This window comes from Cricetulus griseus, chromosome 3, assembly GCF_003668045.3.
Source record: "Cricetulus griseus strain 17A/GY chromosome 3, alternate assembly CriGri-PICRH-1.0, whole genome shotgun sequence".
NCBI classification, from domain to species: Eukaryota; Metazoa; Chordata; class Mammalia; order Rodentia; family Cricetidae; genus Cricetulus; species Cricetulus griseus.
This window is the reverse complement of record NC_048596.1, coordinates 120,701,560-120,726,952: the sequence shown is the minus strand read 5'-3', so window position 1 is coordinate 120,726,952 and position 25,393 is coordinate 120,701,560. Positions and strand designations below refer to the sequence as shown.

General features: G+C 38.2%; 1 protein-coding gene across 1 annotated transcript in view; it reads left to right on the top strand.

Annotated features, from left to right (window-relative positions):
- The window catches only part of Agbl1 (ATP/GTP binding protein like 1), a 744,973-nt gene that overhangs the window by 396,755 nt on the left and 322,825 nt on the right, over nt 1–25,393 (top strand). The window contains exon 21 of the mRNA XM_035441643.1: nt 5,918–6,094. Within this exon, the coding sequence (XP_035297534.1) occupies nt 5,918–6,094 (177 nt within the window). The remainder of the gene's footprint in view (nt 1–5,917; nt 6,095–25,393) is intronic.

The window sequence follows — 25,393 nt, the reverse complement described above, 5'->3', positions numbered from 1 at the left end:
GTTGGCTGCCACTTAATGCATTTACAACACAACCACCACACTGAAGCTCATGGAACATCAGGGAAGAGGAGATGGAAAGATTGTAAGAGTCAGGGCACCAGGGCATCAGCTCTGAGATAATATCTTTAAAAACAAAAAGAAAGAAAGAAAAGAAAAAAGAAAACACAACATGGAGTGGGCTGGTAGGGAGGAGGAGGGTGATCTGAGAGAAGTTGGGGGTAGAGGGTGAATGTGACAAAGATACATTGATTGTATGAGGGGTTCTGATGGTGACCCGGTGATTAAGAACACTGGCTGCTCTTGTAGAGGATGTGAATTGGGTCCTTAGCACCTGCACTGTGGTTTACAACTCTCTGTAATTCAGGTCATGAGGGACCCTCCTTTCTGGTCACAAGGGCACTGCTTATATGTGGTACACAGAAATACATGTAACAAAATGCCCATACTCACAAAGTTTAAATAAGTTTTTGAAAACATACATTATATGACTCAACAAATTAATACAAATATTATTTGGAAAGAGGATACAAGTCACAGTATGTTCTCCTAAACACAATAAAATTAATCTATCCATTAATAGAAGGACAACGGTGAGATTCCAAACACCGAGGGAATAATAACAGACTTCAAAATAACGGATGAAGCAGAGGAGAAATTTTCAAAGATATTAGAAAATATATATACACATATAATGAAAAGAAGAAAGTCTTAAAAGCAACCATCTAACCATGCATCTTGGGAAATTAGTAAAAGAGCAAATTAAACACACAAAAAAAAACATAAAGTAGCTAACTTTTAAATTTGGGGAGATAAATCATATTGTAGGAAGCATGCTGGGCCCATAATAGATACTGTTTTAATTTGTATAAAATATTGGAATATAAATTAGAAAAACTGAGAGCAGGGAATCAAAAGATGAAGTCAATGAAACCAAGGGATCAATCTTGGAAAACTCAACAAAAGTGTTAAGTTTTCCAGGCTAAGTAGAAAGAAAACTAGATGATAATTCGCTGCTATCAGAAATGGAAGATGGCATGTAGTTAGAAGTACTGTGTACATTAAATGGAGAAGAATGGAAACCTGTGCAAGTTTTTTTATCCATAAATTTGATCATGAAGATGAAATGACCCAATTCCTTGAAAAACACAAACTATGGAAGTTCACAGAGTTGGAATAGATTATCTGAATAGGTCAACACATGAAAAATGTTGAAGTGATAATAAAAAATTCATAATTTACAACAAAGATCTGACCCAGATGAGTTCACTAGTGATTTTTTCAAAAACATTTCTATATGAAATTTTACCAGTTTCTATAATTACTTCCTGAAAATCAAAAGTGGGAGGATACTTCCCAATTAATTCTTTGAGGATGCATAAAGGTATAAGAAGAAAAGAAAAAATCGATCAATATCGTTCATAATGAAAAATTCCAAACTCTGGGAGAAATTTTTAGAAAATCAAATAGACCAGTATGTATAATTACACAGCATGACCAAGTAAGGTTTTTTTTATGTGCCCATAGATAGTTCATAATTAGAAATTTAATTTGTGTAAAACATTGTATCAAAAGACTAAGAAGGAAAATCACATGAACATGTAATGGATTCAGGTAAAACATTTGACAAAACCCAATATCCTTTTCTCCTTAGCAATCGAGTCCCTGTTCTCAACTTAACAAGGAATATTTTATAAATTCTGTACAGCTAACATGCATCTTTAATGTTTAGAAACAGAAAGTTTCCTCTCTATTCAAGAAAAAGAAGCCCAGAAAGAATGTTCCTTCTCACTGCTTCATTTCAGTATCATGTGAAAAATTTTAGCAATGCAACAAGACAAAGCATGCAAATAAAAGCATGCTCATTGAATAATTGTCAGTAGGAATATGGCAATGTAAAAGGGTGGTCTACAAAATGCTGTTGTTTTCCTGTAAGTTAGCATTCAGAAAATGGATTTGATATTTAGAAACCCAATGCTAAGCCAGTCAGCAGTGCTACACACCTTTAATTCCAGCACTCTGGAGGCAGAGTCATGTGGAGTTCTGAAGTTGAGGCCAGCCTGGTCTACTGAGTGAGTTCCAGGATAGCTACACAGAGAAACCCTGTCTTGAAATAGGAATAATAATAATAATAATAATAATAATAATAATAATAATAATAATAATATAATCTGATGCTAGATAGAGAAAGCAGGATTTGCCTGTAATGTCTACTCTCAGAGGACTGGTATAGGAGAAATGAGCTTGAGGCTAATGTGGTCTACATAGGGAGTTCTAGAACAGCCTGGTGTACAAAGTAAGATTCTACACACACACACACACACACACACACACACACACACACACACACTAGTACCACTTACATTATTACCTTATACAATATTTGATGAACAAAGTAAATGAAAACTTAGAGACTAAGGAATATTCACATTTGTGGATAGAAAACTCAATGTTGCCAAGATTTCAGATCTCCCTATCTTAAACTATATTATTTTCAATCACAATATCAGCAAATTATTTTGTAGACATCAAAAAGGAAAAACAGACAACCCAGAGCAGCTGAGAAAATACAAATGAGTAAGACACAGTTGGAGTTCTGGCACTGCCTCACTTTAAGGCTTACCACAAATTCATAGAATTCAAGACAGGGTGGTAGTGATGAATAACTAGATGGGTAGATCATAGGGGGAGTTTACAGCATCAAGAAATAGACCCACATAAATATAGTTACTTATCTTTGACAGAGGAGTAAGACAATATGGCAAGGATAGTATTTTCAATAAATGGGTCAAGAAAAAAAGTTTCAGACAATTAACCTATGACCATTATAGTAAGGAGTATAGTAGCGAGCTGACATGGAACTGAAGCAGTCGCTGAGAAGTTTAAATCCTGGTCCACAGTCAGGAGAGAGAGAGGGGGGCAGTTGAAACCTGATAGTCTACCCCCCAGTGAAACACATCCTCCAACAGGCAACACCTACTCCAAAAAGCCATATCTCCTAATCCTTCTAAGCCTTCTCCAACAGTTTCACTCCTTGGTGACTAAGCAAGCACATACATGAGCCTATGGGGCTGTTTTCATACTCATTACACTGGCCAAAGTATAAAATGAAAAGTATAACAATTTCTAGAAGATAACATCAGGGGAACATGTAGATGATGATGACCATGGACCTGGCAATCAAACTTGGGACTATGGCCCTCCTTGCCACCATTAATTTATATATATAACATCAGTGGCATGATCTTTAAGAGCAAGAATAAATAAGCTTGAATTCATAAAAAAGTTTATCTTTGGCTCTAAGAAAAAGTACTGTTAAGAGGATGAAAATGGAAGCAAGACAGCAGAGAAAACTATTGCAAAATACATATGGTAAAGCAATATTATGGACAGTCATCCAGAGCAGGGCTTATGTAAGGTCTCAGAAGTTATGTAAAAGAAAAACCCTTCTCATCTGAAAATTGAGAAAATAAAAGGTCCAGATTAAAACACAGAGAAATGAAGACACGGAAGATGATACACAGGTGACAAAAAAAGCACATGAAGCAATGTTCTCTATTATGTATTTCAGGGGACAGAAAATTAAAATTGTGATATCATTGCCACCTGTCCAAGCAACCAAAACCTGGAATGCTGACACCAAATTTTGAGAGAGACTTAGAGCTACAGAGATGCTATATTGTTGGTGGATATCTCAATCACTTTGAATAGAACTGCTGGTTTCATAGATGTATTCTTGCTATTGAGTCCACTACTGCCTGTTTGGTATTTATCTAAAGAAACTTAAAACTTAGATGTTCACAGAAAACCCTGTACATGGGTTTTATGGTAGCTTTATTTATAATAGCTACATTTGGATAATCAGAAGATTAATAATGAATGATTATGGAATAATAAGGTGAAATAAACTGCCAGGAATGGGGAGAAATGGAGCGACTTTAAGTGAGTAGCTCTCAGAGTCCGAAGTCAATCTGGGAAGTAGCATGGTTCCAAGCATTGCCATTCTAGACAGGACAGAACTTTGAAGACAGTGAAAGATCAGTTGCTGCCAAGGGTTTAGGGAAAAGGAAGGTGGTAGGTGGAGCAGAAACATTTGTTATGACAGAGAAACTACAGTGATGCTGTAGTACTGGTTAATTCTCAGTGAGCCTACTTTCTAAGCCTTTTCAGTGTATGTTTTCAACCAAAACAAATTGACCGTTTTGGTGACAGATGTTATGGGAGGGTGTAGATGTCCATGGGATATCTCTGAATCATCTTCTTGGCTTTGCCATGAAACTAAGCATGTTCTTAAAAAAATTAAGTCATTTTAATGATACAAATATACATAAATAAATAGCTTTATAAAACAACAAGCTGTTACTTAACTAAGAGTAAACTTTCTCTAACAAAGTAAAACACTAATGATTAAAATGATTTCAAAGTATTTTCCATCACTTTATTTGTAGCAATAGTATATCCAAGCACATTTAATCAGTCCTCTAAGTGTCTCTATTAGAAGACTCGATTTATTTCAGAAACCAATATCGTGAAGTGTTGTCTGTAACAAGCATTTCTTGGTGTGTACGGATTTTCTGTGTAAGATAGATGGATACCTGCCATCATAGAACTTGCATGATTGAGAGGATGATACACATAAACATGATAATTTAAATTTTTGTTTATCGTTGTGATGAACACTTTCAAGAAACAAATGGAGTTAGAACTTACCTGGAGCGATAGGTGAGTGGATATTAAAGGACCTATTAGGAAGCAATTGCAGAAACACAAATAAGAATGCTATTAGCATTTAATTTTTCTTTTCAAAATGATCTCTAGGCCTGGAGGTTTTGTGGTAACTCAGAGATTATAATAAGTCACATAAATAACTATGGTAATATACTTATAAAATACATGCTTTATATTGATAATTACATAATTAAATTATATTAAATATGAGGACAAAAAACCTGAGGAATGAAGATTTGCTAAATGTTCTAGAAATGACCAAAATAATATTTCTGCCAGAATAATTTGTGTTTTCTTACTTACAATTTGACTAAAAGCTTGAATTTCACCATTTGTTATATATCATACATAATTTTATATCATATACTATTTGTGCATACTCTGTCAATAGTGAAGTGTAAGGTACTTTTAATGCTGCTCAAGTCTGGGGCTGCTGATATTTATTGTTTCTACTGACCCAAAGACTGTGTGTCCTATTAACTCTGAGTCATCATCTCCTTGGGGATAGATCTGGTGGCTAGGAGCCCTCTTTGGTCAATTGGAGTGGTAGGAGATTACACATACCTTCTAAATGGAGATCAAAAGGTCATGAATAAAGGAGTTTTAGTCCTAGAAAAGGTGGGATACATGAACCCTGAGAGGATAGAGTTTTAGGAGTTTCATAATTGATTCAGCTTTAGATTTATGGCACAGAGGATACGATGACAAAGTTCATCTGGGCAATTGCACAGGAAATGAGTGAACTTCAGATGTGCTTTGGGTGAGGACCATCAGTGGCTCTCAGAGATTAAAGCTGCAGTCCTCTGTGGAACTGGATGGAGTCACTAGAAGTTGTAGGTCTTGCTGACATGTATAGTTCTCAACTGGCACAACTTAGCAATGTATGAAACCGGGTGCACAGTGACACAGGAAAAGGGAGCCCAAATTCGTGGTGCTGCAGCAGAGGTTGGCCTTTAGATTCCATTCTGACCATCTCATAGTTATTTATTTCTTTATTTTCTAAGCCTCACAGTTTGGTAAAATAGTAAAAATATATTTATAACCATTTATTAGGATTAGTGATTCAGAGCAACATAACTCTGTGTTTGGTGTGTAGTGATGGTTAGTAATAATAAATGTTGAGAATCCATTTTAAATAATGAATATTCCTAATCACCCATATTTTATCATGATTTGCTTTTTTAAATTATAGATGCTTCCTAAAATCCTGGACAAGATAGCCCCAGCATTCACCATGAACAGCTGCAGCTTTCTGGTGGAAAAATCACGAGCCTCCACAGCCCGGGTAGTGGTATGGAGAGAGATGGGGGTTTCCAGAAGCTACACCATGGAAAGCAGCTATTGCGGCTGCAACCAGGGCCCCTATCAGGTATGTGAAGCTATAGGGCTCCTGCTGTCTGCTCAACAGCAGAACACAGAAACAGGGAGCAATAGCAGACCTGTCTTTCTCTCTTGCAAGGGACAGGAAGCTCCCAGCTGGGTCTGACCTCCCTCCTTTGCTTCGAAGAACTGCTTCAACGATTATCTTTACCTGCAACAGCATCTCCTTTGATCCTGGAAATAATCTGTGCATGCCTTCCAATGCAGTTCTTCCATCAGCTGTCTTCACTAGCAAGCGACAGGGAGCCTCTCTGTGATTTGAACTACCAGTCATGGCTGTTATACGCATGGAAATCTGTTATCTTTTTCAATAACCAAACTGCACATCATAGAGGGTATAGGCCTATATGTCTGATCAAAACATCTCTGCGTTGTGTGTTTTATGTGTCAGTGTAAACCAGCAGCTACCTGCTATCACCAGAGCACAGCAGAGTGAGTGTACACTGTGAGTCCACTGGAATGAGTGGCTTTTTTTTTTTTTGACGCATATGCTAGTGTTGAGGGAAAGCACTCCTGTATAAATCATATCCTTTCCACAGCTATATTAACTGCATGAGCAGCTGGATAGCTGCTACAGCACACTACTCTGGCTGCTCTTCCCACTCTCCCATAGAGAAGCATAAATAAGAGACACAGTGACACTGCCAGGGTAATAGACTCTTTTAAATTTCTTAGGCAAGTTGACAGACTACTCCTTGGTGACTTCTATTCAACCCCAAGGCTGCCTGGACCTCACGAGCACTAAAGCTCATTGGGCGTTGGCTTGGAGACCCTCCTAGAACAGCCAGGAAACACTTGACATCTATCATGAGTTTGTAGAAATCTGTTAGCTATCACAGGGAGTTTAGGGACTGGCAGGTTATGAGATCTGCCTGTCTTCCCACCTGGCCAAAGAGATTTTTAACACAGGGGTATTGAACCATTCATTTTTGTCTCACAATTCTGTCTGTTAATTATTCTATATAGTTGCTTCAAAGAATGACTTTGTTACTGGATTGATGTTATTAGACTAAATTAATCCAATTTGCTCATGTTAATAGAGATGCAAAGTGGAAAGATTTGGGATCTTTGCATAGGCAGCAAAAGACCTCACTCTTCGATTTGTCAAAAGACCTGGAAGCTCATTACCTCACATGAATGTTTGCCCAATCAAATGAAGATACTCATGAGATCTCCTGACAACATACAAGTTCTGCACATGCATGGATGCTTGGAGATGATTTTGTTAGGAATCTTTTCACTCTGCTGGTAATAAAAAAAACCTGTGGTATCAGAAAATATAAGCCGGGAATACTGTGATCCTGTGGCCTTTGGAATATAGGATTTTATCTTTTTGCTGTATGCCTTTTTATGGAAAGGGGCAGTCATTCAAAGACATCCCATGCAACCTTTTGCAGTTTTATTTAATTGTGGACTTTCATTGACTTAGTTTCTCCAAGAATTAATTCATCCTAATGTCATCTAGTCATATAAATACCAATGCCATTCGCAATGAATTAGCTGGACACTCAAAGACCTTTCTGTCTGTTTGAAAACAGAATGGCTCACAGGTCAGGTACTTTCTAGATCTCCATTTCCCACATAACATATATAATGACTATTAGAAATGACAAAGGATGAAAGATACTCAGGCAATGAGATGGCTTCCAGGCCCTGACCCAACATCTATCCTGTGAAATTTTCCACGTTGCCTTTGTATGAGGTCTCTTAAAGGAAGAATGGATCGAGAACTGGCTACAGAAAGCCCTAACAGGGCCAAACCTGGTTTTGCTTTCACAGTCCCAGGCACTATATGAAACACCTCTATGAATGGATTGGTTTTCTCTTTCCCATTGTTTTCCTGTCCTTACAAACACACTGTGGAGTTACTGAGCAGAATTACAGACAGTGAGCAGGGTTGGGTGAGTAATTTGACATATGGGAGGGTCTACCTCACAGGAAGGAAGCCAGCCTGGAGTTGGGTGTTTGGGTGATTTTTGTTTGAGGTGTATCATGAAGTCTATGAGCTATAAAGCAGTATAGAAATTTCTACCCTGAACATATTGCAAATGATTTTTTTTTTTTACGTTGGGAAGCTGAGTCCCAGTTCGGTCTTGAGGTTATTATTCTAAGGTCATCTTTCCATTTTTTTGTTTAGCATTACCATTTATTCAAAAGATTGAGGATACTTAAATACACCCATGAGAGGCATTCCTTCCTTCTTTCATAAGAATATAAATATTTTTGCAGTTTCTCTGGTTAACGTGGCTTTAAAGCAGTTCCAATCATTTCTCTCCCAGCACAAAGTACCTGATTTGTTAGTAGTGAAGTGAAATAGCATTTCTTACAGTGACATTTATGCTGGAGCTACATTAAAGAACATTAGCCACTACATTCAGATAATTGTTATTAATATGATATTTTTCTCTTCTATTTTCCAGTCTATAGACGGATAGGTTTAAAGAAATCTCCTGCTTATATCTCTTTGAGACACGGTTTCTGCTCTAGTTGTATAATTAGATCCATAATTTGTGTTTAACCTGGAAGTTCCACCTACTGAGAGAATTACTTTACCTATTGGGGACTCGCCTAAGGCTTTCAAGTCTTCTCAGGGAGAAAGGCAAAACAGAATGTTACAACCATTGGGAGCTCATGCTTTTAGAGGTTTTTACTTGACATGGGCTTCTGTGTGCTTTTTATCGAATGTCTGTGAACTGGGGGGTCACAAACACCATGTGCTTGTACATACAAAGTCATGTATCTGGGTTTCATGGGTTGCTAAATGCTATGGAGGTTGACTTGAGTACTCCTACTCAAGTAGTCTGTGGACTTGCTTCTTGGCAACATTGTGGGCTTGTGCAAAGATGGCATGGTCTTACTTAGAGCAAGAATAGAAGATGAGAGACTCAGCTGAGGTCAAAGAGTGCCTAACTGGTGTTTAATCTTCTTTCTATTGATTAGCTGCTTTAAGTTGTGGATCCTCTATATGTGTGATGCACCTTTTCCAGCATCCACTGAGGTACCTCTCCACAACCCTGAATTATTCAAGTCATAGTAATGGCCCTTCATCCATGAATTGGATGTTCTTTTCTTGGAGAGTGTGAACAAAGCCTATTCATCCATGTTTGTTACCAACAACAAACCAAGAAAAATGATTCCACTCATTTATGGTGGTGAAGCCAAGTGTGTTACTTGTTTACTTACAGTAGCCTGCATGAGATACTACATATAGGAACTTGTGTGGTTCCAAATACTTGTACCACTGAAAATCCCTACTTCAACATGGGTAACAACATCACAGCACCTACACAGATGGAGTCCCCTTTCACCCACCAAGTACTTTACCACCTTGCAAGACTACAGTCAACTAAGGCAGAATTGCATCCAAAAGGAAAGAATAGACTGTCATCACAGGGGAGGGTCTGAAGACCTTCCTCCTACTTTTACAAAGGGCTTTCGGTGGGCCTGATCTTGGGAGGGTCTTGTGTGGTCCATCACAGCTGGCCTAATTAAAATGGCCATAGGTCAGAGGACAACCATCTACAACACTATCCAAGTGTCCTTTTTTTTCTAAGTAAACTTCAATTGTTTAACATTGTGCTAAGAACTTTTACAATCTCTTGATTTCCTTTGAAATACTCAGTGCTTAGTCTAGTATTGAATCACTTTTAAAATATATGATGAGTGAATAAATAAATTAAGAAAATGGTTCAAAATTTCTAAATGGTGGTTGAATGATTATCTTGTATGTCCAAGTAACTAATAAAAATGGATTCACTGTGGTCCAAATGTGAGCACAGCCATAAATGGAGATTTTGAGGACTGTTGCAGGATGTGCAAATGGAAAGTGTGTGGGTGGGAGAGGGAAAGGCCAAGAAACCAGAGCTGAGATCTCTGGGACCTGTCACTATGTGTATGATTTGAGAACACCTAATGGATTCTTTCCCAGAATAAGTCAATCTGGTCCAGGTGTGGAATCTCCCATGGCCACATTCTCATAACAGATGGAGATTAGACAGAATATTTTGTGTATAAGGCAGATACCACAGTTCATACTCTAGGTCCCATTTTAGTCTCAGCCACTCATTTCCCCTACAGGCTTATAGCTGTGTCCATCATCATGCATTACTTGTACCTGAAGTAAGCTGCCAGTTACTTTCCCCCAAACTCTGGCTCTTCTAAGTAGGTACATTCAGTGGCAGTATACCTGAATGGTTGGTAAAAGGGCCTAGTCTCCTTGCCTCTGTTAGAATTACTATAAAAGACCCATCAGCTTTTAAGCTCTTTATTGGATCATCTGGGGCCTCTGTTGTATTTTCAGTGTGAGCTGACACCTCTCCTGACCAACTCTGCATTTTTGTTGTTCACCAAGTTTGCAGAGTGCACTCCTTAAATACTTCTTTGGAGACTCTGAGTCTCCTAAGATTTTTCCTGGGGCAAACAACCTGTAAAAGTGTTTTAAAAAGATATAGACTAGGAAACATAAATGATAGAACTAAACATTTAAATATTGAAGATGTTTTGACAGGGGTGAATTTCAGAAGGAAATTAGATTGTTTACAAATACTATCCAAGACTCCCAGGATCTCTCATTCATACTCCATGGACTTTAGTTGTTTAGGACAGGGAAGCCCTCTATTCGGCCAGAGACTCCACCAGAGTAGTTAGTTGTTTATATTGCTATGTAATAAAGGCTAGGTAGTCAGGTACTGTGATGTTTGTCTTCCTGGCATCAGGGATATGGAAGGTCACAGTTCAGTGGCCATTCTGGGCTACATGGTGAGTACAAGGCCTGGTTGGGTTACACAGGGAGGCCTTATCCAAAAAACCTAAGGACTTAGAATGCAGACCCATGGAACAGTACTTCTTCAAGTCCTCAGGTTCAATCCCCAGTACTTGAAAAGATATGAAGTTTGGACATATTATCGCAGTTGTGTGTGGCTGCTGCAACAAATGACTATAGATGGTGCATAGTGCTCTTGAATTGTTTTGGAGGCCAGAAGTTTGAAATCAAGGTCTCAGCAGGACTACCTGTTCTCTGGAAGCTCAATCAGAGGTGCCATCTTATACCTTGCTTTCTGGTGTTGTCAAAAATATTTTATGTTATTTGGCTTCTAGACCCCATAACTTTAACCCATACTTTGTTATCACAGGGCCTTCTCCATTTGTGCCTCCCTCTATCTTTTCTTGTCTAATAAAGACTCCAAGAGTACATAACTGAGGTTCCACCTTGCTCTTCAGAGTATTAGTTCTTTCTAACTAATCCCATCTGCAGCCACCCTGTTTCAAAACAGGACTGTATTTTGAGGTTCTAGGAAAGAGTACATTATGGAAGGATGCTATTCAGCTTCATTCTCTGGTTTGTGCAACATTCTATGGAACATGTGTACCCAAGATGAAGAAGATGGTATTCATATGCTTTATTATTGTTGTTAGTGTTATTATTAGTTGTGGACTTATATTTGGCATCTAATTCACAGCATGATGCACATGCAGAGGTCATAGGACAACTGTGTGGACTCTCCTCTCTCCTTGCTCTTTTAAATGGGTTCCTGGAATTGAATTCAATGGTTATGTGTATATGGCAAATTCCTAAGAGGATGTTTTTATTCTTGTCTTTTCTTGTAATGTTGTGAAGCTCTGTAAGTTACAACAGTTCTCTCTACTCCAAGATGAGGAAAATAAAGTTCAGGATTTCTTAGAGCTTCATGGATGATCATCTTGAATCTCACCCTGCAATAAGTGCTGACTAATGCCCCTTGAATATTATAGTATACAACATTTGAGCAGCAGTAACATTAACATATTTCCTATAGTGTATGGAAGGATACAAGACCTTTAGCATGCACTAAACCACTCCATGGGTACCACAGCAGAAGAAAGCATTACAGTCACAATTATTGTACTCAATATTCGTGTTTTGTAAATGAATGCAAAGGAGAGTTTTAGTAACTCGAAGGATTCCAAGCTAGCCAGGTCATACTCCTGTGATGCATTGCAGCTGCTTAAAGGGATCCTTGACTTTAGGAGCAGGTGATCCATTTTCTGTACTCTCTGATCCACTTTCTGTCATTAAGTAGATCTACAGCAACAGGTGAAGCACAAAACCTAGTTCTTATTATATGTGGATCAAAATTATCACCAAGGGGGGCGTTATGATAAATTATGTTTTGGAAAGGCAATTTCTGTTGAGGATCTAAAGAATCCCTGAGATAACCCAGCATGGATGTAACCCCCCACCCCAAATCTGTAACTTGTTCTGTGTCTGGCCATTTATTTTTTTCTAGAAAGTTTTCTTCTTTTATTAGGAATTTGTTAGTGGTCACATTACTTCTTTTATGTGTTCTCTTTAGGGACTATTCTCCCTCTCTTTCTTTTACCTTGTCAAAGTAGCCCCTCCATCCCCCTTCTCTCCCACTCTAATCTTTTCTGGGAAAGAGGAATGGACCACAAATGATTTAGCAGCTTTCTACACAAAATGGGTGAAGAACATCTTACATAAAGCATTCAAGCTAACATCATGTGATGTGGCCTGTTAGATAATTTTCTATGTTCATTTCACTTCTTAATCACTTTCCTCCTGTCTCTCCAGAGACCTGTCACACTCAGATACCTCCTTGGACTTGTGCAAACCTGATTGAAGGAATTCTTTTCAAATCTGAAGCTGTAGGATTGGCTTTTACCAGGGCTTGCACACAAGCCCAGGAAGAAATACTTCAACCCATTTGTGCATGCCAATGGATTCCAATCACAAATTCACAAAGTAATCTTACCTAGTTCTTCTCTGTGGGTTCCTTGTCTGAGTTCCAGAGAGATCTCTGGATCTTACAGTGAAGACCTTGAGACACCCCTGAGCTCTAGGCACTCAGTGGTAGATATGCACCTCAGAGTTCTGACTGCAATGAGATATACTCTGTCATTGGATGAGCCACTGAGTATATACAAATAACACCTCTGCCTGTAATTCAAGAATGCAGAAAACTGAAGCAAGAGAGTGTTGAATTTGTGGTTAACCTGTCTCAGAAATGCCTAAAAATTGACAAGACTAAGGAAACTACTGCTTAGAGAATACTTACCTCAATTTTCAGAATAAGAGCTCACTACACATTTAAACTCCAAGCAAGATTTTGGGTTGTATTGATAATAAAGATTATTAATGGCAATTTTACATTTTTATTTTAGCAGTGATGACAATTTCTAACCATAATATTGCATTTTAGACCTTCTTAATCAAACCTTTAGGATTGGTTAGAGATGATGACTCTGAATTAAAAAAACTGTAATATGTATCTAGAGTTTAGTATGTAGTGATTTTTGTGTTATGTGTAGACTATTATCCCCCCCCCCCTCTCTCTCTCTCTCTCTCTCTCTGTGTGTGTGTGTGTGGTATGTATATATGTATATGTACATGTTCATAGATTTACCTATATTATAGAAAAAATATATGTTAAAATGTTTAGATATTTCCTTTATCATCTGCTATTTAGTCTATTTAGTCTATCAAACTTGCTCCTTAGCATAATCTATACATATTACAGACATTGCATATGTAAAGTCCTGGACAGGATGAGGGAATGGAGATTCTGTGAGCCTTTATCTAGGGGCATAAAAAGAAACAAGGGAGGAATAAATGGCAATGTAGAAGACAACTTAAAATGTCTACAAAGATGACTGAATTAAAACAAGCAAACAAGCAAGCAAGCAAACAAACAAACCTATGACCATAACTTGGTAATATAGTTAGATTTCTATCCTCAAGTCACTTCTCCTATATCTTTCTTTTACAACAGTAGTATATCACTTATAGGCTTTGGATTGTCAGTGGAGGTGGATTTTACTTCCACTATAGTAAACAGGAGAAAGTTAAGTACCCCTAATACCTTTATTATGTTAACAACAATAATAATAAAAAAAGAAACCACCTGAAGGCTTAAACAATGAAATTTCTGATCCATGGGACCATGAGTCCAGAAATTTCTTGAATAAAGACATTGCTCAAGAATTTGATTTCTCTCTCTCTCTCTCCTCTCTTCTTTTTCCTCTCCTTCTTCTCCTCCTCCTTCTTATTCTTGATGTCTTTGTTTAACTTTAACTTTTGTTTTGCTGGTTTATAAAAGGTCTTGCTGTTGTAGTCCTCAATGCTCTGGAACTCACTGTGTAGTCTAAATTGGCCTCAAATTATATCATACTGATTTTCCTACCTTAGTCTCCCAAATGATAGGATACTAGAGGTAAACTATCGTATCTCACCCAGATCATTCAGAACCTAATGACCCAGGATTTGCTCATAGAGAGAGTGAGGCAGGTTATTAGTGTCAATATAGAAGGCGAGATCGTTTTAAAACTATTTTGTTACTCTAGATTCTTCTTATGGTTATTGGAAAATACCCACAGCTTATGCCAATACTCTCACATTCCCCTGTTCTGACCTGCTTCTATTTATCCTCTGAATTGTCTTCTGCACATTTATATGGTTATCTTAGTTTTAAATTAAAAGAAAATTCCCATGGAATATATACATGACGTTGTTTGTTTCTCCTGGCTTCTGGGCCAAGCTCAGAGTAGCAGGCTTTAAACCATTTTCTTATATGGGCTTACAGGGGCCTAAAAAAAAGCTTCAGTTATATAAGAGAAGGGAATAGGAACTATATGCGTTTTTCCTGGGAGACGACTTAACCGTTTTAAAAGTTATTCTTGAGAGTGCATGTGATCACCTGCAAAATATTGCAGGAACCCAGGGTCTCCAAGGGGCCTCCAGGGCTTCTGTACTTTGGTAAGCTCTCTAAGTTCTTTACTTGACTTTCTAAAAAAAACAACAACAACAAAACCCCAAATCAACCAGTGTCTGTAAATCACTGGATATTTGTGCCTTTGTACCCCTTAGCAGAGGAACAATGATGCATCTCATTAAGTGTTTTGGATTAACTTCAGCCTAAATATCTGTGATTACACAGGATGCTAATCTCCCAGAACTCTTGTTCACAGGTGGTTCTTTAGCTCATGAGACATCAGCAGTCCCTGGCATTTGTTAGAAAAGCAAGCCCAGGTCCCACCTGCTCAAACAGACTGTATTTGAAGGAGCTCTCCAGTCGACTCTTTCCACTAGAGGGACACAAAGTGGGTTAGCAAGGGTCAGGAGTGAATCACTGGAAACTGGGAGCTCTAACCTTTTTGTTAGAGCAAGGCCGTTGTTATATTTATTTTTGAGCTAGCATGCAGTGTCATGTATGAATATGATTTACAAGCTGAATGTAATCTCCAGTATGAAACATTTGGTTGCTCTAAGCTAACATTTTAAGGTTATATGAGCATTTCTTTTTTTTCACCCATGTTCTGTAACAGCCTTCCCTCCCTGGAGTTTAGAAAAGAGTACAATTTTCCAAGTGCTTGCTTTTGCCATTGGCATGTCACTGTAGTCCTTTGCAGATACAATGACGAAGTCCAGATGGTAATCCATCATTTTGGGAAAAGACTTTTTGGACCGTTTATGTCAGTATTCTTTCTTTTCTTATTAACTCTGATTCCATGCGTGTGGTTCCCTTGTTTAACACATCATTTTACTGTTATTTATAGGGCTGGTGATCAAACCCAGGGCCTTGCACATGCTGTACCACTGAGCTACAGCCCCAGCTCCTTTGCCCTCTTGCTATATGATCTCAAAGCACTTTGAGAGCAGTTTATTAGCTCACTGCAGGCTTGATGATACAGTGAAATACTGCCTTCCTTCTGGAGACCTCAGCTTCATAATGTCTGTCAGCACTGAGATAGAATATTAAAAGGAATTAAATAAAAATCAGGAGGTAGTGATGCTAATAAGGTTGCCAGCAGGGGCCTTTCCTGGGATTACTCACACCCTGGCAGCCTTGAATTTTAAATGCCTGTTGTAGAAAATGATTCCTTGTATCAAAAATAAGGAGGGAATCTGACACTTGGAATAATCCAATAAGCCTTAAATGACCTCTGGTTCTTTAAAAATAATTTGGCTTCAAAGGAGTAAGAAGAAGAAAAGGTGGTTTATCTCTGTAAATCTTATTCTCCCCATGTGATCAATGTAAATGCAATAAGTCCGCTACCCTTATAGAGCAGACATCTAAAACCACAGAAAGCAGACTTAAGCCAGGGTTTTAGTTCACTTGTAGCACTGGGACACAGAATTTGTCCCACCTGGGATGCTTGACTTTGTTCTCTGGTGCATTACCGAGTCTTTGGAGTAGCATATACATACTAATGTGTCTAGAAAGGTACAGTCCAGGTTAGAAAGTGCTGCCCAGAGAGTAAAAGACAACATGGAGAAGACCCTGCTCAAAGTAACTACTTTACTATGTGAAAGGGAAGGTTCAAGATATCCAGCAGATGTGTTGTCTTTTTTTCTACTGTGTCTTCATTTTAGTATAGTGACTTAGAGGATTTTTTGTTTTGTTTTCAAGTAAGCAGTAATTCTTGGCTTGACTATTATAAAGAGAATTACTGTTTACATGCTAACAAGTAGAGAATATCTTAGAATATTTTGAACTTTGATATTAGAAGACATGCATTCGATGTTTTTATGTAAACTCATAAATGTTGCCTCATCAGCCAACATATACTTGGTATCTACTTTTTTTTAAGCTTGCTTATGACTGTGGAAATAAACAGAGCACTAAGAACACTTCACCAAGGCCAGATATGTGGTCACTGCATCTTCATTCTTCATTTGTTCGTTCATACATCATTCAGGAACACTTTTTAAAAAAAATCCACAATATGTTAAGAGCCAAGAATATGAACAAGAGTAGAACTGACAGCTCCCTGCTCCCTGAGAGCTTTTCTACAAGCCAGAGCATCAGATAATTAAATAAGCATCAGCATCAGAGAGTAGTGGGAAGGATCTGGGTGCTGTGAGGAAGCAGAAGATGATGATGATTTAGGTCCTCGCTCGGTAAATGTTGGTTTCATTGAATATGAATTACCCACAAGGGTTTTTTGGTGTGTGTGTGTAAAACTGAAAAAGGCAACATCTGGGAAAACAGAAGATGATCGTTTGCAAGTAGGACAGGGTGAGGAAGCTCTTGATTTCTCTTTCATCCTCATTTCCTTTCATCCTTCTAGCTCATTTCCCATGTGTAAATCTCACCACAGGATTCTGTGCTGGGCTTTTGCATCCCGTACACTGGAGTCCTTGTGCCCTTCATCATGTGGTTGGCACAAGGACCCTCCTTAGGAGCACTCACCATGTCCTCAGAGGGCATTGCTATGTAGTCCATTGTTCACTCTGCCTCCCTGGAGGCAAGGAGATCCTGAAAGATCAAAAAGATTAGAGTCTTACTTAGACAGATAAGAGGAAGTCCTAATTTAAGTAAAAGCCAGCATAATTATTTTTTTGTTGTTGTTCCAAAGGAAATCCTGGCTGCACCATCAATTCTTATTTTCCTGAAATCACTTTCCCTTTTCATATAGATCTGTAACTTACAAACGCTTTTGTGAAAATTTCTGATAACCAGCATGGGACTGATCCAGATCCCAGGAACCTGGGTGTCAGTGAGGAGGCTTTGGAAATCATGGGGCCTTCTGTAGTAGATCAGTACTTATCACTAGCATAGGTGTGGACTTTGGGAGCCCATTCCACATAGTGAGAGACTCTCTCAGCCTAGACAAAAGGGGGAGGGCCTAGGCCCTATCCCAAAGGACATGACAGACTCTGAAGACCCCTATGGAAGGCTTCACCCTCCCTGGGGAGCAGAAAGGTATGTGATAGGTAGGGTTTTAGTTGGGAGGGGGTGGTAGGGGAGGAGGGGAGGGAAAGGGAACTGGGATTGACATGTAACACAATCTTGTTTCTAATACAAATAAAAAATGGCAAAAAAAAGTTTCTGATAAGTCAGAAATGTAGTAGAGATGAAACATGAGGGGAAGTGATGATGGAAGATCAGGAGCAAGCCAGAGCAGGGAAACAAAAAGTGATGCAAAATAAGCATTGTTGTACTCATTAAAGCCACCAACAGGCCTTGCTCATCTACATGGATGTTTCTAGATGGCACTCGTACTGCAGGGCATGAAGAACAGAGCTCTTTCTTGTGTGTCCTATCTGCCATCACCATCTACCTTCTCATTAGTCAAAAGGAGTCCCCAGAAAATTAAAATGGCATTTTCACTTGCATCTGCATCTGGCTTCTCCTGTGACTCCTCATCTAAATACAAGGCCAGAATGCTTTTTTTTTTTTTTTTTTTTTTTTCTGGCCAGAAAATCAGGATATGAGGTTGGTTGGCCTGGCTCAATCATGGCAGCAAACATGAAGAATTTCTTAGGCATGTAACTGGAGGCCCAGGTAAGGAACTGCCAATTCCCAACCACAGCTGGTGACACTGGAGGCAAAATTCACCACCAGGGACTCAGGAATGGATGACCTTGAGAGAATCTGAAAAAGTCTCTAAAATATGCTCTTTACAATTCCCAAGAAAATATGAATATTTCATATGTTAATGATAGCACACACTTGCAACACCCAGCAAAACATATGCGTGGTTTTTGACCCTGTTCTTACACTTGCCAAAAGTTAATTCTAGGGGTGCACAAAGATATGTGTGTACCCAGTCACTGCTTACTAACGGTGGAAATATGAATGTAAACTCAGTTCTCATTAGTAGAAGACCAGTGAAATAAAAAAGGTATCAATAGGTGAACAATAGATGGCACATGGAAAAGAAGGAAGAAGGCAACTAATATTCACTAGGCTTTTTGTACTTGCGTACATTAGGTCCACAGTTTTTATGCCCCCATCTGTGTAAATGCACCAAAAGCATTCAGTTTGTGTCTGATATGAAATCAGCACCTCCACAAGGCTTCATGACCTATATCTCCTTATATCCAACTTTCTGAGTGATGGCCAAGACAGGGAAAATTCCAGTGGCTTGTCAATATCCTGACAACTGGCCAGTGGTCCTCGAATTCTGCTTAGGCTCGTGACATTTTCAGACATTATGACATTAGCGCAAGCAGTTCTGTCTTATGGCATGATTGTATCTTGAAAATAGTGGTGAAATGGAGTCCTGGGTGGAATCTCAAAAGAGGAATTTAATACGTATAAATCACCTTGTATTTGGTTAAAACAAAAAGAGATCACTCGAGTGTAAAAAAGTTTATAAAAATATTTAAGGGTTTTCATCTTATTTTCAGTGTAATATGAATTAAATGTGAACTATGACTGATAAAATTTGTATGTCGTATTAGGTTACACTAAACTGATCATAATACCTAAAATGAGAAGCATGATATTTCTCCCTTTTCCAACCCTATCTAATTGGACTGAAGGAATGTGTTTCATTTAGTAATATAACTCAATTTTTAGATACATGTGGAAGATTTGTAGTAGAAGTAAGCAGTGGTCACAGGAAAAGAGCTTTATAAGTTATCTTAAAGAGGTGAAGTTTAACTCTAAGATAATATGACATTGTCAGTATGACTTAAGGAGATGAATAATGGGATCACAGTGTCTTTTAACATCTGTGCAGTATATAGATGAATGAAGAATCTTAGTGCAACCAGAAAACGGTCACAACAGCCCAATGTTGGCAAAGGGCAGATAATACTAGACACACAGCAGAGAGATAGTCAGGAGGTGAAGTTGATAAGACATGAACACACGATGTGGAGGTGGTGAGGGATGATGTCATGGGAATTCTGCAATGGCTCTTACATTCTTAACCTGGGTTGAATATTGTAAGTATAAAAAGGCATGTGTGCCTCTCTCTCTTTCTCTCTCTCTCTCTCTCTCTCTCTCTCTCTCTGTGTGTGTGTGTGTGTGTGTGTGTGTGTGTACAAGCATAAGCATCAGAAAATGAGGCATTGGTGGAGAACCTATCAGCTATTATGTCTAGTAAGAAGCTAAAGAACCAAAATTTGGCTTATAAATGTATAGACAAATTGTTCTATGGTATTTTGGGGTCTGCCATCCATTAAGCCATTAATGGAAGAGACTGGAAAACTGCTCACTTAATATACAGGAGCTTTCTAACATACACTCATCACTGCTTCAAATCAACTGAATTAAGTTGTTGCAACCTAATTAAAATCTAATGTTTGTTTTTCAATACAATTCAAGATTCTTGTACATTTTCTTGTTAGCACTGGCTTCCTATAAACATAAATCTATAATTTTGTTATTATTTTGACTGAGGAAAGGGACTATAGGTCAATCCTAATTGCATGTGTGTTTCTATGTAAACATACATCTTATATAGCTGTATTATAGAAATATTAAAGAAAAATAAGACAGCAGTGTGGTTCATAAATATAATATGTGTATCTATTTCTGCTATTTTGTCATTTTGATGTTTCTTCAAATACTTGGTTTGCATGCAAATCTCTAGCAGACAGGTGACCAATGTGCACATATATTTGTGAATCATTAATTTTTTAATTGGAAATATCTTATCTCATACAATAAATTTACCAAGACCACAGTTTCCCCTATCTGCATCCTTCCCTGCTCTTCCCCATCCACTCCCCTTCCATCTCCTTTTTGAAAAGAATAGGCCTCCAAGAGACAAGAATACATGAAAAAGCAAAATACAATAAGACAAGACAAAAGCCCTTACATCAAAGCTGGTCAAGGCACAGGAGGAAAAGAGTCCTAGGAGTAAAAACAAACAGAAACACAGCTGCTCCCAACCACCAACCATAACTCAAACACAGAGGTGATTCATGCAGGCCCTGTGCTTGGCACTTCCATCTCTGTGAGCCTGTATGAGCTCTGCTGAGTTGATTCTGTGTGCATTGTTCCCCTGGTGTCCTCCATCCCGTCTGACTCCTACAATCTTTCCACCTCCTCTTCCATGGGATTCCCTGAACTCTGAGGAGAGGGACCTAATGGAAATTTTCTATTTAGATTCTCTCTCTGTATAATATCTGGCTGTGGCTATCTTTATCTACTCCCATCTGCTGCCAGAGAAAGCCTCTCTGATGATCACTGGACAAGATACCAATCCATGAGTATAGCAGAATATCATTAGGAATCATTTCATTGATGATTTTTCTTTGCTAGTTGTGTTTGATTCGAACCTAGGTCTCTGGGCAATCCAGTCTCTGTTCCTATTTATCCAGGCAGTTTACAGCATGTGCTTCCTCTTGAAGAGTGGGCCTCACGTCAAATTCAGAAATTGGCTGACCACCCCTACAAGTTCTGTGACACCTTTGCCTCAGCATAGCTTTCAGGAAGTACAGATTGTAGGTCAAAGGTTTTGTAGCTGGGTTGGTATCCAAGTACCTTCTTGCACCAAAGAGACTAGAATGTGGGTGTGAAGGCTCCATGCATGCACCAGCTCAACTGCTCTGCACTCAATGAGCTGTATTGTCTTTGGCTATGGGGCCCTACTGTCAGTTTGTAGAAGACAACCGTCTTTCCTGTCATCTGCCTGGGTTATTTGGGGAATCTCCTTGGAATCTACACAACCAACAACTCAACCAAATGCAACCCAATCCTGCTACTAGAAGCCTGGTCTGGCTACAAGAGATGGCTAGTTCAGACTCCACATCCTCACTGGGATCACCTTCAAACATGCCGAGAAGTTTCTTCTGAGCTAGCTTTCCATGGTAACTCTCCCCCCTTAAAAGGTCCGCAGTTTCAGCCATTTCTCCCAGCACTGTCTTCCTCTACTCCCACTCATCTCTCCTGCTCCCAGACTCATCTGTCCGCAGACCATTTTAATTGGTGTTTGATAACTCTTATGATATTGTTCAGTGGTATAGCATGTGCCTAAAGTGTGAAAAGGCCTACATTAAATTCCCAGTATAAGACAACAACATAATAAATAACAAACAAAATTCCCACATATCTTTGAAGATTTCATGCTTCTAATTATTACTTTTTGTTGCAATATTTAGTTGATTGTTCTGGAGTTTACTTTAAATACTTGTGATTTATTTTATATACAAAATTCTACTAGATCACCTATCTTTAGGAAGATCTTTGAGTTTGTATTTTCCTCCACTTACTATCAATGATTTCATCAATTGGTTAGAGTTCCCAAATGGTAATTATTAGGCTAAGACAATGGAAGAAATTGTTGTTTGGATAATGTCATTCATCCAGTAAGATCTGACTTGGTCTTTCCTATTGGTGCATGGTCAGTGTGAGAAGTTTGCTTTCAACAGTGGGCATTTTAGTTTACCCACATATGGCAGCAACTTCTTCTGTATGATCAGGTAGAGGATAGTAGGCATATAGAAATGGAATGGCTACTTTGACTTTTTTTTTTTTCAAGTTCTCTCATCTCTTGGTTTGAACAGCTCCTTCTTCTCCAACCCTATGAAACTTAGCTCAAGACAAGATATAGTGGCACTTTCTCTTTTAAGTTTTGTTATTCAGATATCTTGCTATTCATAGAAAAGAATTCATGAGTTGGTCTGTCTATGTTCTAGCTCTTCTGAATTAGTATCCAGGAAGAGGCCACTGCAACAACAGATTGACTTTCAAATTGGATCATCATTTTAGCAGTCATTTGAAATCTCATTTACCACTGACAGTCATTGCCAGTTACCATAACAAATCAATTTGTGTGTCCTAACACTCCTTAGGCACTCTTCAGTCACTCATGAACAGGTTGACTACAGCTGTCATGATCAACCCCACTCCATCTAACAAAGCCACCAAGTCTTTATCTCTGGTAAATCTCCCTGGTGTTGCTACTTCCTCACTGGATCAGCAGAGACAGAATGAAAACCATATGTAAATTTCAGTCATCAAGCACTGCAGACCTTCTAATGAAAGTAGAAGCTGACATTTTCCCTCTCTTCATCCAGGACACGGGAGATGAGTTTAATTTTCAGATTATGAAGTTCTTATTGAGTGATAGTGAATATATGATGAAATAATACATGGGGAATTATTTACTGAGCAAGGTGACTTTTCTGTCTTGGACTTTCTCACTCTAAATTTTGATGATTTGTGCTGGGTGTTTCTTTGTTGTGAGTTCCTATCAGTGTGCCCCAAGTGGTGAGCTGAACTAATGGATTAGAGTCCAGCTCCTCAGGGAAGAACATCGTTATCTGAGACATAATTCCTGGTAAGATTGAACTAGAAAGAAGAAAGGATAGGAAATCTCTTGTTTGTTTTTTTTTGTTTGTGCCATTTTTTCTCCCCTATCCTGTAATTCTAAGTTATCCAAGCAGAACAACTTCAAATATGAGTAGCAGGTATTCATGACCGTGAATGTATCAAGAGATTTTACTTAAGTGCTTATCATGAGCTTTCTCAAATTGTCCTTGACTTTATAATAAATCATAATATTTATTGAAGCTTAATATATACTCTTACATTTGCATGAATTAGCTATTAATATAACCCTATACACTGGTTGGTATTTTTATCATATATCTTTTAGGACAAGAAAGTTAAGCCAAATAATAGTTGTTGCTCCACCATGTACATCACCTATGCACATTCTAGGCATGTTTTTTTCTGACCCTCAATCTGTTCTACTAATATGGGTCTTAGTGTTAGTCTTCATTCTATAGATGAGAAAATGAGAAAAAAGGAGGCTGGATAACTCTCAGTCATATAAACATGAAGTACAGAATCAGGGAATTAAATGTAGATGGTTGCTTTCCATTTTCCTTCTTCTAGTCTTTTGTTCCTCTCCAAGAGTACAAATTTAAACACACTGAGAAAAAAAAACAAAACAGCTTCACACATTGCTTGAGACATGAATGTATATTTGATTGCTTTTGATGACATCACAGAAGGGATGTTATAAAATAAAGATCTAGTTTTAAGATAGGGAATTGTGTTTTCCTGGAAGATGGGTCAGCAAAAGCCAAGGCATGCAGCCCAGTGATGCAGTGTAAGCTACTGGCCATGTTATTGCTCAGTTGTTCATTGACTCAAAGGCACTGGGATGGAAGAATCTTCTCCTGCAATAGCTGTAGTAGATACTTCTTAAGGATTTTCTTGAAAGTATTATGATTCAGCAAAACTCTGAATCCAGAAAAGTGTGCTTAGTTTAAAAAGAGATGTATGGGCCAAGTTTGTCATCCTTTTTGTCACTGTAAAATCTCTGATAGAAGACGGTGAAAAGAGGAAAGATTTCCTTTAGTTCATGTTATCAGAGGTGCCAGTCCACCATGATAAGGAAAGAAAGGTGGAGCAAAGTTTGTCACATCACCTGGGCCAAGAAGTAGAGAATTTCAGGACTGGCTGGCTTTATTCCCCCGCCCTTTATTTCATCAGGGTCCCAGCCAATGAGATACAGCTCTACCTTCCTCCCACATTCCAGATCAGCCTTCCCCTTTAATTATTTCTTTCTGGAAATGCCCTCAGACACACCAGACAAGTGCTTTATTAATCACCTGGGCAGGACCCAATCCAACCAAGTCAGTAAGATTAGTAACTATAGGCATGCTGATGAAAGAAAGTCTGTATGGGTGAAAAAAGGGAAACGTTTCTATGGGGCCCTGCTTGATAATCAAGGAACAGTGGCTGGGCTGAGAAAATTTGGAAAACCGGAGAAGACAGTCATACATTGAGAGTCCAGCAGGAAACGTTTGGTTTTGGTATAGCCCCAAAGGCTCTAGATTATCTTACTGGCATTATCCCTTTGCTTGGCTCCTGGGTTGTAAGATTGGCCATTACATTATCCTTTATTTTGAAATAGTTTTCTCATATTTATTGTAAAGTGTTACAATATTGAAATATATATATATATATCCATATATATTGGCGTAAGCATTTGTATGTATTTATGTATGTATATTTATATGCATGCATTATATAGTTGTGTGCATATATATGTATATATATATGCAATACATACATTTACACAACATGCTGGATACTATCTTCTGTGATTTTAATTATGAATTTATTTCAAGAAAATAAAACAAAAAACAATGCTTCTAATTAGTTGCCAAATTAATTATATTTATAGATAAGAATAAAGTTCATGAGCAAAGTTTAAAAATTATACATTACAAATTCACCAAAACAATATTAAGATGTTTCAACTCAGAACTTAGGACTGATGAAATGACTCAGTTAACAATATCACTTATCAGTAAGCCCAATTACCAGAGTTCAAGTCCTGGTACTCACATGGTAGAAGGAGAAAATTGACTCCTGGGAGTTTTTCTCTGACTTCCACACCTGCACTGTGATATATGTACATTTAAGTGCATACACAAACACACACACACACACACACACACACACACACACACACACACACACATTAAAATAAATAAACAGGCAAATAAATAGATAAAATGTAAGGTGAAATATAAATCAGCCGGTTTGGCTACATTGCTAAGAAAGAGTATAATCTATTCTGTGTTAAAGAA